At 53.9% G+C, this 14,274-nt stretch overlaps 1 protein-coding gene across 1 annotated transcript in view; it reads left to right on the top strand.

Moving 5' to 3' along the window:
* The window catches only part of NUP210 (nucleoporin 210), a 99,883-nt gene extending 86,153 nt beyond the window's left edge, over positions 1-13,730 (top strand). Inside the window, exons 31-40 of the mRNA XM_021675727.2 lie at positions 1,543-1,718; positions 3,015-3,235; positions 4,485-4,621; positions 6,867-6,990; positions 7,935-8,081; positions 8,445-8,695; positions 10,013-10,229; positions 10,646-10,741; positions 10,816-10,899; positions 12,172-13,730. Of these exons, the coding sequence (XP_021531402.2) occupies positions 1,543-1,718; positions 3,015-3,235; positions 4,485-4,621; positions 6,867-6,990; positions 7,935-8,081; positions 8,445-8,695; positions 10,013-10,229; positions 10,646-10,741; positions 10,816-10,899; positions 12,172-12,272 (1,554 nt within the window). The 3' untranslated portion in view covers positions 12,273-13,730. The remainder of the gene's footprint in view (positions 1-1,542; positions 1,719-3,014; positions 3,236-4,484; positions 4,622-6,866; positions 6,991-7,934; positions 8,082-8,444; positions 8,696-10,012; positions 10,230-10,645; positions 10,742-10,815; positions 10,900-12,171) is intronic.
* Positions 13,731-14,274: the final 544 nt, after the last annotated feature.

Genomic DNA, 14,274 nt, shown 5'->3' with positions numbered 1-14,274 from the left:
AATTAGGTAGGTGTGGTGGCAGGCGCCTGTAATTCTAGCTACTTCATGAGGCTAAGGCAGGAGAATTGCTTGAACCCAGGAGGTGGAGGGAGGTTGCAGTGAGCTGAGATCTCACTATTGCACTCCAGCCTGAGCAACAAGAGCGAACTCTGGAAAAAAAAAAAAAAAACAATCAGGGGCAAAGGTCCTAGGTAGATTAAAAGGCTAAAGCATCTAGTCATCAGAGCTGAAAATCCTTGGGAGATCATTGATTCCAAGTACTTCATTTAATAGATGAGGCCCAGTGAAGGTCCATGATTGGCCTAAGGTTACAGAGCTGGGACTGGCAACACATCTTCCTGACTAGAGTGCTGGCGTTCCACCCACCATGCCTGAGCACTGACGTTATCACCACCCATGGTGGAACTCCTGCTCCAGGCCAGCCCAGTGCCTAGAACACGGTCTGTTCTTAAAGCATTGAATGATGTTCTCACTACCTGCCATGCAAGTCCTGACAACCAGTACATGACATCCACTGTGATTTTGAGAATCAAGTGGCCAATTTTCCAGACAAGGAGACTGAGGCTCAGAGTGGGAGTGATTTGCTCAAGGTTGCATGGGGATTGAGAGCTGGGGTCTGTCTAGTTTGGGTGGTGTCCTTCTGCCACATCATAGCAGTGCCCTCTGCCATTCTGTGTTCTTTAGGGATGGGACTTTCTCTGTCAGCCTCCCTGGGTCAGGTCCTGGGGTTTTGCTGAATGGAATTTTCTTTCCATGTCTCATCATCAACACTTGGATGACAGAAGACATACACTCACTTAAATCTTTAGACTCTGCCTGGGTCACAGGCTTCTTTCATTAATGCACATCTTTTTGTTTCAAAGTGGGTGCCTGGCAGCAGACCCCCTGCTCTAGTTTTTGGTGAGTGAAAGTGACTCACTGCTCATCCCATTTCAACAAATATGTATTCACCACTAGCTGTATACTAGACACTGCACTGCTGAACTTTGTCAAAGAAACTCAGACCTTTGGAGCACTAGCTTTTGGGCCAGGATAGATTTTCACCTGGAATCAGAGAAACAAGTGGCTGTTTATGGAGCTTGGGTTCTTGGGCTCCAGAAATCCCCATTTTCCTCCTTCCCCTGGTGGCTTGGAGGCATGCTGTGGCCTGCTTAGTGCTGCCCCAGCGATCCAGTAGGATGTCATTTATTTAAATCCCCCAAGAGCCAGATTTTCTGAAGAAACTGGATATTTGCAGCCCAGGGGGCCCTTTTGCAATGTGAATAACGATCTCATTTTTCAAAATCATGAACTGGGACACTCCTGGGTGGGCTTTGTCATAGTGATGCCAGTCTGCTGTGTTGGGAGGTAAGAACCTTGTCACTAGGTTGGGACGCTCTAGAGAGTGTGGCCTTTACTCTTCTTGGGACCCCTAAGTCCAGCCCCATATTGTTCCTGAGGAGCATCCCGCTCGGGGCAGGTGTCCCCTCCTTGGGAGGTGGGTTTTCCTGGAGGCCGGTCCCTGGCACTGAATCCTCATCATACCTGTGTGTTGTCCTCCAGGTGTCTCCTGTTTCCTACCTGAGGGTTTCCATGAGCCCTGTCCTGCACACTCAGAACAAGGAGGCCCTGATGGCCGTGCCTTTAGGAATGACTGTGACCTTCACTGTCCACTTCCATGACAACTCTGGAGATGTCTTCCATGCTCACAATTCGGTCCTCAACTTTGCCACTAACAGGTAGAATGTGGGTGAGGGTCATTTCTCCTGTGAAGTCCTATCTGGTACCTGGTAGAGACACTGTGGGCAACACAGAGAGGCTGGACTGCTATTAAAGGAAGATGTTTATTACTTTGGTTTCCAAGAGATGTGGGCATGCTGCACCATGCAGGGCCATGAGAAAGCACCACTGCCCTCGGGGGATACAGACCAGCTCAGAGGAAGACAGACAGGCATCAGTCCCCAAAGGAGGGAGCAGGGCATGGGGCAGCTTCAGGGAGTGCTCCCTGAGGCATAAGAGATTGGCCCTTCAGCCTTGGCTGCCCACAGGTCCTGCCACAGATGCGTTTCCCTCTTGCTGAATGCATTCAAAGACAGGTGTCAGGGGTTTAGAATTAGGCCTGTTTCTAGCCCCAGCTCTGCCCTTTGTGGGGCCTGTGAGAAGATCACCATCCAAAAATCTGTTCCCACACCTATCCCATTGGTCAATGTGTCCTAAGTTACAGGGCTTTCCTTCAGCTGAGGGAGTGGTCATGAGGGCCTCTGGCAAACCTGTGTGTGTGCACAGAATTGCCATCTGTCAGTCTGGGGCGTGTTCTGGAGGAAATGGAGCCCATTTCTCCCCGCCTCTTGGCTGCACTGCAGGTTACTCTGGCCTTCTTGTGGCAGGAGCACCTGATAAAGACCCAGTCAGTGCTCAGGGTCAGAGGTGTGATGGAGGCAAGGATGCAGCCACGATCCCTAACCCAAACTCTCACCCCACCCAGTCCACACTTCTGCACCAAAGCTGCCACTGCCAATACTGACTGAGCACCTGCTCTGTGGCAGCTGCCTCCCCTTCGCTGACCTCATGTAATACACCAGGCCTCTGTCATGGACATGTGATTATCCCGTTTTGCAGAGAAGGAAAGGAGTAGAGACCACGTTCTGCAGTCAGGTTGCATAGTAAAGGCAGCCTGTTCCTTTCTGGCATGTCCAGTGCTCTGGTGGGAAGAGCGTGAGGAAGCACTCTGGATCTCTTTCCCCTCAGGGCCTCAGCTTCCTTTCTGGAATACAGGGATGATGCTGCCATCACTGCCTGGCTGCAGGCTGTGTGTGCTTTCTGGGGTAACAAGTGAGGAGGTCAAGCCTGTGCTGCCTGCCTGCAGTGGTCCCTCATCTGGGGCCGCTGCTTGGTAACCTTGAGTTGGGGCCACATCTGGGACTTCAGTCAGATGAATGCTTTGCTCAGCAGAGGACCTGGACTGCATTTGTCCCTCTGGGAGTTGGAAGCTTCTTTCCTGAGACTGAGAGCTCTCCTTTCTCTTCTGTGCCTAGAGACGACTTTGTGCAGCTTGGGAAGGGCCCCACCAACAACACCTGTGTTGTCCGCACGGTCAGTGTGGGCCTGACGCTGCTCCGTGTGTGGGATGTAGAGCACCCGGGCCTCTCGGACTTCGTGCCCCTGCCTGTCCTACAGGCCATCTCCCCAGAGCTGTCCGGGTCCGTGGTGGTGGGGGATGTGCTCTGTCTGGCCACTGTTCTCACCAGCCTGGAAGGTAAGACAGATCCTGATCAAGAGAGCATTTGGAGTCACAGACACTTGGAAAGCTGGGTGAGGGCTCCCTGGGTGGGGGCCCGGTGCCAGTCACAGGTGCCTGTGAGCAGACCTGCAGGATACTCAGGAGCAGTGCTTCAAAACTGCTGCCCAGAGACCAGATCCACCCTGTACCTGTTTTCTGCAAGTAAATTTTTGTTGGCGCTCAGCTGCGCCATGCATTTATATATGGTTAGTGCCTCCCACTGCCAGATTGTTTGGTCAGAGCAGGCATTGTTTGGGCTGCATAGCCCTTCACAGAAAGCATTTGCCAGCTCTTTTCTGGAACAGCGCCGCTCAGAGGATCCCCTGCTCCTGTGGGGCATCCTGCCTCTGCATAGTCTCATGCAGTTCCTCTAGCCAGGAGATACACAGATCTCCACTGCCGCTGAGAAAGTGAATTCACCATTTTAGTGAATTCTGTGGGAAGTGGCTGCCATAGTGGACAGCACAGGCTGGGAGACTTAAGCAAAGAAGGACCCTGGGTTAAATCAATGGCTTCCAAATTTCAGCCATGCCCAGGCAACCTGTATACATCTGTGAAACGTGTACTGTTTAGTTTTTATTTTCAAATTGTCTCCACTTTTTTTTTTAACCTTACTAAATTTATTTTAAAAGGAGATGAAATACTACCTTTAAGGAAAAACAGATATAATTTGTTTTTATATCTATAAATAGAATGTGATTGAGTCATTTAATTGTATTTACTGTATAGTGTGATTGGCTTTTAACTCAGAAGTGCTGTGTGGTGAAAGCTCTGAGCCTCACACCTGCTGTCTGTTTGCTAAAAAGGAATTGATAAGGCGGCAGGGGATGGGGAGGGACTGTGCTTTGGTGGAGGAGCTACAGAGGTCAGGGCCTGGCAGCAGCACCCAGACCATTCCCTGGCAGGGGTCAGGTAAAGCTTCATGCCAGGATGGTCAGGAGATTCCAAGCAGGGAGGTGTGGGTCAGGGAGAGCAGGTGCTGGGGGCCGCAGCCCTGTAGAAGGTGGGTGCAGCAAGGTAGGAGAGCTGATGACTCCAGGTTGCCAGAGCCAGGAGCATGACCGGCACTGGGGCAGGCAACGTGGCTGTCTCCTGAGGCTGCTGAGTGAGCCGCCATGGGGGTAGCAGCAGCCAGTGAGGAGGCTGGCCATCATCCAGGTGAGCCAGGCTTTGGCTAGAGTGTCCAGCCATGGGAAGGGGGCTGACACCCACAGTTCCTCTCTAGGCCTCTCAGGAACCTGGAGCTCCTCAGCCAACAGCATTCTCCACATTGACCCCAAGACGGGTGTGGCCGTGGCCCGGGCTGTGGGATCCGTGACAGTTTACTACGAGGTCGCTGGGCACCTGAGGACCTACAAGGAGGTAGGCTCCAGGAAGTTGGAAGCACATGTGGCTCAGTAGCCTGTGAGGCAGGCCTGACCTTCTCAGAGGATTATGAAGACTTTTCCTTTTAGGGAAAAGCTGTCTGAGGGGTTAGGGGTCTGGGAATAATGAGTCTGGGACTGGCCGCTCGCTGACTCTGACATGGGAACAGTCTTCCTTTTCTTCCCAGGTCTCAGTCTCACCATGTTCAAGAAGGTATGATGAGGAGAGGCAGCCCCGTGGGGTGGACTCCAGCTACCATGGGCTTGGGTCTGGCAACCCTGGAGTGGGCGCTTCCTGGGAGCCGGTGCTTCCGTCAACTGCAAGGTTAAGGCTCCCCGTACAAGTCACCTTTCGAGTCTGGAGGCAACAAAAGCTGCTTTCTCTTCCATTCATCTCCAGTTGGGAACGAATCAGTGGGCCAAGTCTGGCTGAGATCCAAATGCATCTCATTTTTAGAGGCAGCATGTGCTTTGTAGAACCCAGCAGTTTAACTTAATAGTTTGCATATTTAGTGCTGCGGCTCTGCGGTTTGGGCAAGCCAGATGTCACAGAGGCATCCTGTGACAATACAGCTGTGCTCTCTTGGAAGGAGCCTCTGGTCAGGGTATGGGGTGGGATGGGCAAAGGTGTGCAGGGTTCAAGGGCAGAGCCTGGGGGGGCTGGAACAGAGGGTGTGAGGGACGCATGGTTTGGCTTTGTGATCAGATCAGAAAATGCAATGGATTCCAGGCAGTTTGGTGCAGGTTGAGGGTGGGGCCTCTAGAGCCAGACGGTCTAGGTCAAATCCCAGCTTGGTCACTGTGAGGCTGTGACTGTGAGCAGTCACTGAGCCTCGCTATGTCCTGGTTTTCTTGCCTGTATAATGGGGATTATAGCATTGTGAGGATTCAAAGAGTTAGAATGTGGAAAGCCCCTAGGGTGGTGCTCAGCTCACAGCCAGTGCTCAGCAGATATTAGCTGCTGCTGCTGCTGTTCCAGGGTGAAGAGGTGGAAGCTTATGCCACACTCAGTGGAGTTTTTTAAACAGTGATATAGACCAAGGCTGTGTTTGCAGAGGTTACTTGGTGCCTGGCAGAGCTCGAGAAAGCAGTGGCTGCAGGGTAACAGGCCAGAGGCTGAGGCCAGGCCCTTGGCTGGGATGGAATCTAAAGGCAGGTTTGGGAAAGATGGGAGGGAGGGCGGCACACTGGAACTTCGTGAGCATCCACAAGTGGCGCTGGAGGGGAGAAAGAGCTTGGGGTAAACAGGCTGCTACTGGTCCTTTGCTAAAAGGGGCACACACAGGTGGGCAGGCCTGCAGGGAGATGAGGAGCCTGGGCTGGGGAGCTAGAGATGTCATAGCTCTCCCAGGTGAGGCAGGGGGCACAGCTGGCCGGGTGCAGCAGGAGCTCTGTGAGGAAGACTGGACAGGGTGGAGGCCTCAACCCAGAGTGGCCTCTGAAGCCCTGGGATTAGGTGGGAGCACTCTGGGAGTGCAGGCAGGAGAGGGGCTAGGAGGCCTGAGGCACTCTCTGAGAATGGACAGGGAGGAAGGGGAGAGGAGAGCCAGGGTTGAGGGTTCCAGACTAGGGAGTGGGACACAGCCTCTGTCCCTGGGGGTGAGTGGTGGTGAGCCCTGGGAGGAGCCCCCATGAGTTTGACAGTGATGCAGGCTTGGTCACCTACCGCTCTGCATGGGCCACAGCCCTGGGAGCTGCAGGGGCTTCGATCCCATCCCTGCTCTGCAGTTCACATACTGGTAGAAACCAGACCCCCTAGAGGTAGGGAGCACTGGTGCCTGCTGAGAGAGGGAGGGAGGCCTTCAGCTGCAGGAAGTGGCCATGGGGCTGTTTTGGTGCGGCCAGGTACAAGATGTGCCCAGGGGGAACAGCTAGGGAAATCTGGGCAGACTGGATTCTGGAGGGAGGGCAGTGCTGTACTACAGAGAAGTGATCATGGCTGTCGCAAGAGCCAACATCCGAAGCCCACCCAGACCCATTAATGAATTCAGGCCCACCACTCAGCATCCAATTGGCTGGTACGAGAAGTAGCTTGTCCAATGGGAGAACGGGGCTGTGATGTCTGACCAGCCTGGGCTTGAACCCCTTCTCTGCCACATTCCAGCAAGGCATTTCGGCTTGGAACCTCAGTGTTGTCACCTGTGAAATGGGTAACACTGTGTCACAGACTGCAGGGTGGAAACCCCCAGCATGGACCGGAACACAGGCAGCGCTTCATGAAGCTTCCTTGGCTCCCTCTCTAGGTCACTGTCGGTGTCCCTCAGAGGATCGTGGCCCGTCACGTCCACCCCATCCAGACCAGCTTCCAGGAGGCTACAGCCTCCAAAGTGATTGTTGCCGTGGGAGACAGAAGCTCTAACCTGAGAGGTACTTAATGAGGGACTTGGGCAGTCTTCAGAGTTCCCTGGAACAGGGAGGTGGTTTCTTGTGTCCTCCAGATGGAGTTTGTCTGCTTTTCCTATTCACACTCACACCAACTCCAGAGAGGGCATTTAGCCCCCGCTCGTCCACTCCTCCCAGCGTTTCTGAAGTTGGAGTCCTCCACAAGCTGAGCCAGTGAAAGGAATCTTCATAACAGAGTCCAGTTTCCAGAAGGTGCCTGTTCTGCACTGAAAATGTGACTCAGCCCAAGGGCACCCGAGCAAAGAAAGCCACAATTTCCCACCATGAATCCCAGAAACTAATGACTTAGCAGGACTGGTCACTGATTTTAATTTTTGTAGTGACCTCTCCCAGGTCACACATAGAACATTGAACTCCATCCCCTGCCCATGACAGCCCTGAACAGCAACTGCGAGAAATAAGTAAGTCATGAGGGCTGTTACCTTAAAGCACTTCACTGGCAGAATGAAGCACCGCCCTTCTCGTCCTGATTAACGAGGCAGCTTTGTTCCATCAGGGCAGGCTCTCCTCCTTCCTCAGTGCAAGTGGACAGCACTGTCGTTGCTGAAATGCTGCTCAGGTGTTAGTGGAGAACTAGTTTGCCTCCGAATGTCCAGAAGTAAACTGCCATTTCCCTTGCTGACAGGGACAGGAGATAGGCATTAGTGGGCCCAGCCCATCTGCCAGGCCCCTGGAGGCAATGTCTGGAGCAAATGCTGAAATTCTGACCTGAAGCTCCCTGTGATGTAAAATGGTGCCCTCTTATATGATGTGTCCTTGGCTGCATTTCAAAGCTTTGAGCGGCCCTAGGGTCCTGCTGGAAGGCATGCAGGGGCAGGTGGCATTTGCAGCCCAGCCAGCCTGCATGGGCCTGCTCTGCTGCCCTTGTTCAGGCCTGGCCCACACCCTCTCGTCTCTCCCCTCTCTAGGCGAGTGCACCCCAACCCAGAGGGAAGTCATCCAGGCCTTGCACCCAGAAGCCCTTATCAGCTGCCAGTCCCAGTTCAAGCCAACTGTCTTCGATCTCCCACCTCAAGATGTGTTCACCATGGAGCCCCAGTTTGACGCTGCTCTGGGTAACTTTGCGAGGATTTGAAAGTGAAAGTGAAAGGGACTTGGAGACAGTCTGTCTTCTGGGCATCTTGGGGCTTCCACACACCCAGCTCACTGTGGCCCTCTGTCCAGAGGCAGAGGTTGTCAGGAGCCCAGCCTAGAGATTGACAGCAGAGGGGGATTAGGAGGACTACTTGTCACAGAGGATACCCTAGCTTGGCCAAGGCCTTTAAGGGGGATTCCCAGGAGGACTCTTGGAGGAGGTGACTTCTTACCTGGGCTCTGGAGGATGCACAGGAGTCCCCTGGTTAGAGAAGCAGGGAGAAGGAATGACATCAGTGCACAGGCGGGAGAGGGGACAAGGCAATACACCCTTGTCTCCGCAGGCCAGTACTTCTGCTCAGTCACAATGCACAGGCTGACGGACAAGCAGCGGAAGCACCTGAGCATGAAGAAGACAGCTCTGGTGGTCACTGCCTCCCTTTCCAGCAGCCACTTCTCCACAGAGCAGTTGGGGGCCGAGGTGCCCTTCAGCCCAGGTCTCTTTGCCGACCAGGCTGAAATCCTTTTGAGCAACCACTACACCAGCTCCGAGGTCAGAGTCTTTGGTGCCCCGGAGGTTCTGGAGAACTTGGAGGTGAGTGGTATCTGCATCAGGCCAGGCCAGAGTTGCGGGTGTCAGGAGGGACCTGGAGGAAGAGGGAATGTGGCATGGATGTCCTGGGCCAGCCCCCGCTTTTTTTTTTCTTTTGAGATGGAGTTTCACTCTTGTCACCCAGGCTGGAGTGCAATGGCACAATCTCAGCTCACCGCAACCTCTGCCTCCCGGGTTCAAGCAATTCTCCTGCCTCAGCCTCCTGAGTAGCTGGGATTACAGGCATGCACCACCCCGCCTGGCTAACTTCGTACTGTTAGTAGAGACAGGGTTTCTCCCTGTTGGTCAGGCTGGTCTCGAACTTCTGACCTCAAGTGATCTGCCCACCTCGGCCTCCCAAAGTGCTGGGATAACAGGTGTGAGCCACCACGCCTGGCCCCTCAGCTGTCTTTAAAATTTAATTTTACAGTTAGAATTTTTAAATCAAAATACTCTTTTCTCTTTCCATGGCACTATTGCTGTCTCTCAGGCCATGTGATTGTATTAATTGTTCTGACCTGTGCTGGTCTTCCCCAGCTACAAGTTAAGCTTGTGGGGGCAGCACCGACAAGACAGAGAAGGTGCCAGTGAGCGTGTGGTGTGTGGCGTGGAAGAATTCAGTGCAGAAGCATCCGCCACGGAGCAGGGAGGAAAGCCCTAATCCCTGCCGGGCAAGTCCCCTCTCTCCAGGCCTCACTTTTCCCTGTGACTAAGTAGAGCGGTGAATGATCCCTCAGGCCCGGAGCCTGGCAGGCTGGCAAGAGTTCTGGAGTGAGAGAACGCAGAAGTTCCTCGGCTTTTCCGCCTGCCCTTCCTCCTGCCTCGCTGCAGCCAGCGTGGCCACCTGCCCTCAAGCAGAGAATGCTCAGCACCACTGATGAGGGAGGAGGGCCAGCCCACTGGAGGCTGCTGGAGACCAGCCGTGAGCAGAGCTCGGCTGCTGCCTTGGAGAGCTGGTGCTTGGTGATACTTCATGTGGTTTAGCATTTTTTTAAGCAGCACTTGATTAGAATTGAATGGGCTTGAATTTGATTCTGATGATGTTTATATTGATTTGTCCTTCTTTCAAAAAACACCCTGAGTATGGACAGGGCTTCTTGACTCTGCAGAGAGCATGCTGTGTCTGAGCAGTGCCCAGGTGTCCCCACCCATACCCTTTGGATCCCAAGATAAAAGCCCAGCATGTCAGGCTGAAGCCGGGGGTGCTTCCAGAGGTGGGCCCCACAGAGCAGCCTCCTGCCTGGGGGTCCTGAGGCTCCACTCGGCTGTGGTCCCACCATTCTGCAGAATGTGCACCCCCAGCTCTGACCTCTCTTCCAGGTGAGATCTGCGTCCCCCGCCGTGCTGGCCTTTGCAAAGGAGAAGTCTCTCGGGTGGCCCAGCTTCGTCACATACACAGTTGGTGTTGCAGACCCCGTGGCTGGCAGCCAGGGGCCTCTGTCCACTACCCTGACCTTCTCCAGCCCCATGACCAACCAAGCCATTGCCATCCCAGTGACAGTGGCTTTTGTGATGGATCGCCGTGGGCCCGCTCCTTGTGAGTTGTGGGATGATGTCATCTCGGACAGACCACAGAGGGGAGGGACAGGAGTGGTCCTGGCTATCTGTAGAAACCTGGAGTGTAAGAAACAGGAATCAGAAATGCAGTGTCCCTCAAAGTGATCACTGCTCACTGGGGCCATCATGCAGGCTTTAGTTCCCCAGCTTTCCCATCTGTTCTCAATGTGGCAGCCACCGGGACTGCATCCCTCCTCTGCTTAGCAGCCTGCACCAGGGTACCAGGAGCGGCTGCAGGCCCGGGCCTCCAGCAGGTGGCCTGGCCCTCTGAGACCCCATCCTTATGTCTAAGAGGGGCCTGTGGATTGCCCTACAGACGTACAGTAGTGCAGGAACACGAGGGGACACCACAGTGGGCCTGATGATTTTGTTAACTCATCTTCCCATTGATGACAGATGGAGCCAGCCTTTTTCAGCACTTCCTGGATTCCTACCAGGTCATGTTCTTCACGCTCTTTGCCCTGTTGGCTGGGACAGCGGTCATGATCATAGGTGAGGAGTCTGTGTGTATCTCTGGGTCTGTTCCCCTGCCCCCACCTGCTCTAACCAACCATGTGCTCTTGCAGCTTACCACACCATCTACACACCCCGGGATCTTGCTGTGCCTGTAGCCCTCACACCTCGAGCCAGCCCTGGGCACAGTCCTCACTGTGAGTAGCTTCTCTGCAGGCACAACCAGGCAGAGCTTCTGGGAAAGAGAAGAGCCCTGGAGGGGATGGTCAAGGCTCCTGAACCCCAAGTCTCAACAGGCCCTTGCCTGGGCCAAAGGAGCCTGAGGCCCAGAGGACAGATGTGGGAGCCAGGAGGGTTGGGGCAGATGGGACTGCCAGTCCTGGGTCAGCAAGAACTTTCCCCAGGCAGAGCCATGCTGGGTAGAGGTGTGGGCAGCAAGGAGCTCTGTCTAGGCAGGGGTGCATGCTAGGACCAGATGCCCACTTGCTGGGGCTGCCTCAGAAGGCTCTAAGCTGGGGTTGGAGTCAGCCATTGGGCTGACTCACAGATGGGGATTCTGGGTAGTTTTGATGAGAAATTTCCCAGAAGAAGAAAGACAGATTTGTTTCTTTCAATGATCCAGCTGTCTCTGGTGACCCCAAAGCCCTGGTGAGCCTGCAAAGCTCCAGGGAGCACCTAACTGTGTGAATGTAGTTTGTCTCTAAAACAGCGCAGTACCCATTCTGTGCAGCTGTACACGAAGACCCTGTATGTTTCCTGATTCCCCTTTGAGGATTCTCTCCCAGATACAGAGTCCTTGAGCTCATGTCTGCTAGCATGGGGGCTCATGGACAGGTTTCAGGGGGATCCCTGATTTTTTTTTAAAGAAGGCCCAGTTGTGTGGGTAGAAGCACTTTCCTGGGTAAGAAAAGCCCACACGCCCTTGCCTTCTGCCTGGCGGCTTCTCCACCTGCAAAGCAGTGCCCAGGGGAGGGTATGGGTGCTTGGCCTCTTCACTGCTCTGCTGCCTTCTGCAGCTGCTCTGGCAGCAGACGCCTCTCCCAGCATGCTCCTCCCTGGGTTTTGGGGAGCCACGCCTGGATCTCTGCAAGGTCTCCGGAGCACTGCAGAACCTCTGCTCCCCTCGGGGTCTTTGTTTCTGTGGAGGTCTCGCTAGAGGCTGTGTTGCATTCAGATGCACAGGCCCTCCCTGCCACATGCCCCCTGGACAGATGCTCCTGAAACTTGAGACTTGTTCTCCCTGACAGGCTGTGCATTCCAGGGTGTTAGCGTGCATCCCAGGCCTCTCTGTGTGGATGAACCCAACTCAGCAGGCGCCTGTGGACTTTACTCTGCTGGCCGGGGAGGCCTCGGGGCATCACTAGGAGAGTGTCCTGAGCGAGGCAGCTGCCTGCTGATGCTGGCTGTGACTGAGGAGCACACCACTCTCTCTGGCTTTGCTGCTCACGTCGTCTCTCTTCCCACCCTAGATTTTGCTGCCTCATCACCCACGTCTCACAATGCACTGCCTCCTGCTCGCAAAGCCAGCCCTCCGTCAGGGCTGTGGAGCCCAGCCTATGCCTCCCATTAGGCCAAGTGAAGGTTCCCAGAGGATGAGCCTCAGCCGAGCCTCATGCGCCCCCAGGACGGGACATCCCTGCTGCGTTCACACTGGAATAAGCCCCTCCAGACGAGTGCCCCGGCCCCAGGCCAGCTTCACTGCCACCTCTGTTCACAAAGAGCTATAGTTGCGGCTGTGCCCAGTAGCTCATTCTTTTATGTAGGAGTTTTAAATGCGTGGTTTTTTGCTTTCAAGTCTTACAAAGCTAAAACTTTTTGGCCCATTCCTTTCTGCATGGTTGTCTTGGATTTCTGGACAATGTGCCGTTGCATTTTTATTTTCCTAGCCTTGCTAAAATCACTCCCTTCTCAAGACTCTGAGCAGTTAGAAGCGCTCTTTAGAAGTTGTCTGTAGGTGATGTTACCGTAGTGGTCTCAGGGAAAGGATTGTCCAGTTACTTTAGGGGGTTTTTTGGTGAGGTTTTTCTCCCTGTGAAAACTTACTTTTCTCCTAGTCTGGCTACTGCTTAGGAATTTTGGGGAGCAAAGGGATGTGAGTGTCCCTGTGTCTGCCCCACTGCCGCAAGGGAAGCCTCAGGAACCAGCACTCTGGAGGCCAGGATAGCCAAGCCCTGGGTGGGCAAGAGACTGGAGAACACGGGAGCTCACCCAGGGCTGCTGCCTGACCACGGGCCACTGTGAATAGACTTCAGGCCTCTGTGGTTTTTGTTTCAATAAGCTGTTGAGACATCTGGTAGACTTGGCTTAGGCCCTGCTGGGACATCCCAAGTGTGATCCCTCTCACTCCATCAGGACACCAGGACTGTCCTTAGGAAAATGTCCTTGAGATGGCAGCAGGAGTCGTCTTTTCTGTGTGTGTGTGTTGGAAAGCCGCCGTGTCCTGCCTCAGCACAAAGACCCAGTGTCATTTGCTCCTCCTGTTCCTGTGCCACTCCAGAACCTCAGCAGATCTGAGCCACCGCCTGCTAGTGTGAGAGGCGGCCACTCTCATGGCAGCTTATCAGGCGCAGGGCTCCAGGCAGCTTCCTAGCAGGCCCTAGAGCCCAGCCTGGCCCAGCGAGGAGGGCGGCCACCAGCCCAGGGCTTGCCCATCCAGCAGGGACTCCCCAGGGGCTAGGGGAGGAGACCCCTTGGAAAAGTCCTCTCTTCCCAGCTCCTGGTTCTGGTTCTGAGACTCTCAGATCACAGCCCCCTGTGCTCTAGGCTGAGCACCCTCAGGGAGATCCAGAGACTCATGCCCAGGCCCATCCACACATGGACGCTGTGTGAAGAGTCCAGGATGACTAGGGATCTTGCACAAGCCCCCTTCAGTCCTTCAGGGCTGGGCCACGTGGTTGAATTTTCTAAAGCTGGTGAAAGGAAGAATTGTGCCTTGCATATTACTTGAGCTCAAACTGACAACCTGGATGTAAATAGGAGCATTTCTACTTGATTTATTTAATAAAGCTCTATGTGATTTTTTTTAAAAGGGTGTGATCATTCCTGGGATTTCTCTCTGATGGTGATAGTTTCTTCTCTTTACCCATCTGTGATACTCTGGGGCCTGGCAGAGATAGAGGTCTGAGCTTTATTCTCCCCAAGGGGTGAGCATCGTTTTCAAGCACATTCAGGTTGGCAAATGCAAGTGCATCTGGACGCCACCAGATCTTGCCAGCAAGTGAGTGTGCCCAACAAGGCGTGTTGACAAAACCAGGTGATGCCGCACAGTTCAGCTTTCTGTTCCCAAGCTAACCAAGCGATTCTTTATCTCTAATGGGTGCCAGAAAAGGCTTTTAGCACCATTTATCACTAAAAATATAGTATTTCATATAGATTGTTTTTTCTCTAGAATTTTTAAGTCTGGCCAAAAGCGAACTCTTGTTCTCTGTGTTTTTCTCTGTTTGCCTGGCTCTGTATGTCTTTGCGCATGCTGACATGTGCGTTCCTGCATCCTGGAAATGTTACATCTTAAGGTCTGTGAACACTCACTAGCAGGGAGCACTGAACCTGGGGCATCCAGGGTGGTAGCTCCA

This window comes from Aotus nancymaae, unplaced genomic scaffold (assembly GCF_030222135.1).
Source record: "Aotus nancymaae isolate 86718 unplaced genomic scaffold, 86718_ANA_hifiasm-v0.15.2.pri h1tg000046l, whole genome shotgun sequence".
Lineage (NCBI taxonomy): Eukaryota > Metazoa > Chordata > Mammalia > Primates > Aotidae > Aotus > Aotus nancymaae.
Note: the sequence above shows the minus strand (reverse complement) of the source record. Positions and strands in the feature narration are given on the sequence as shown.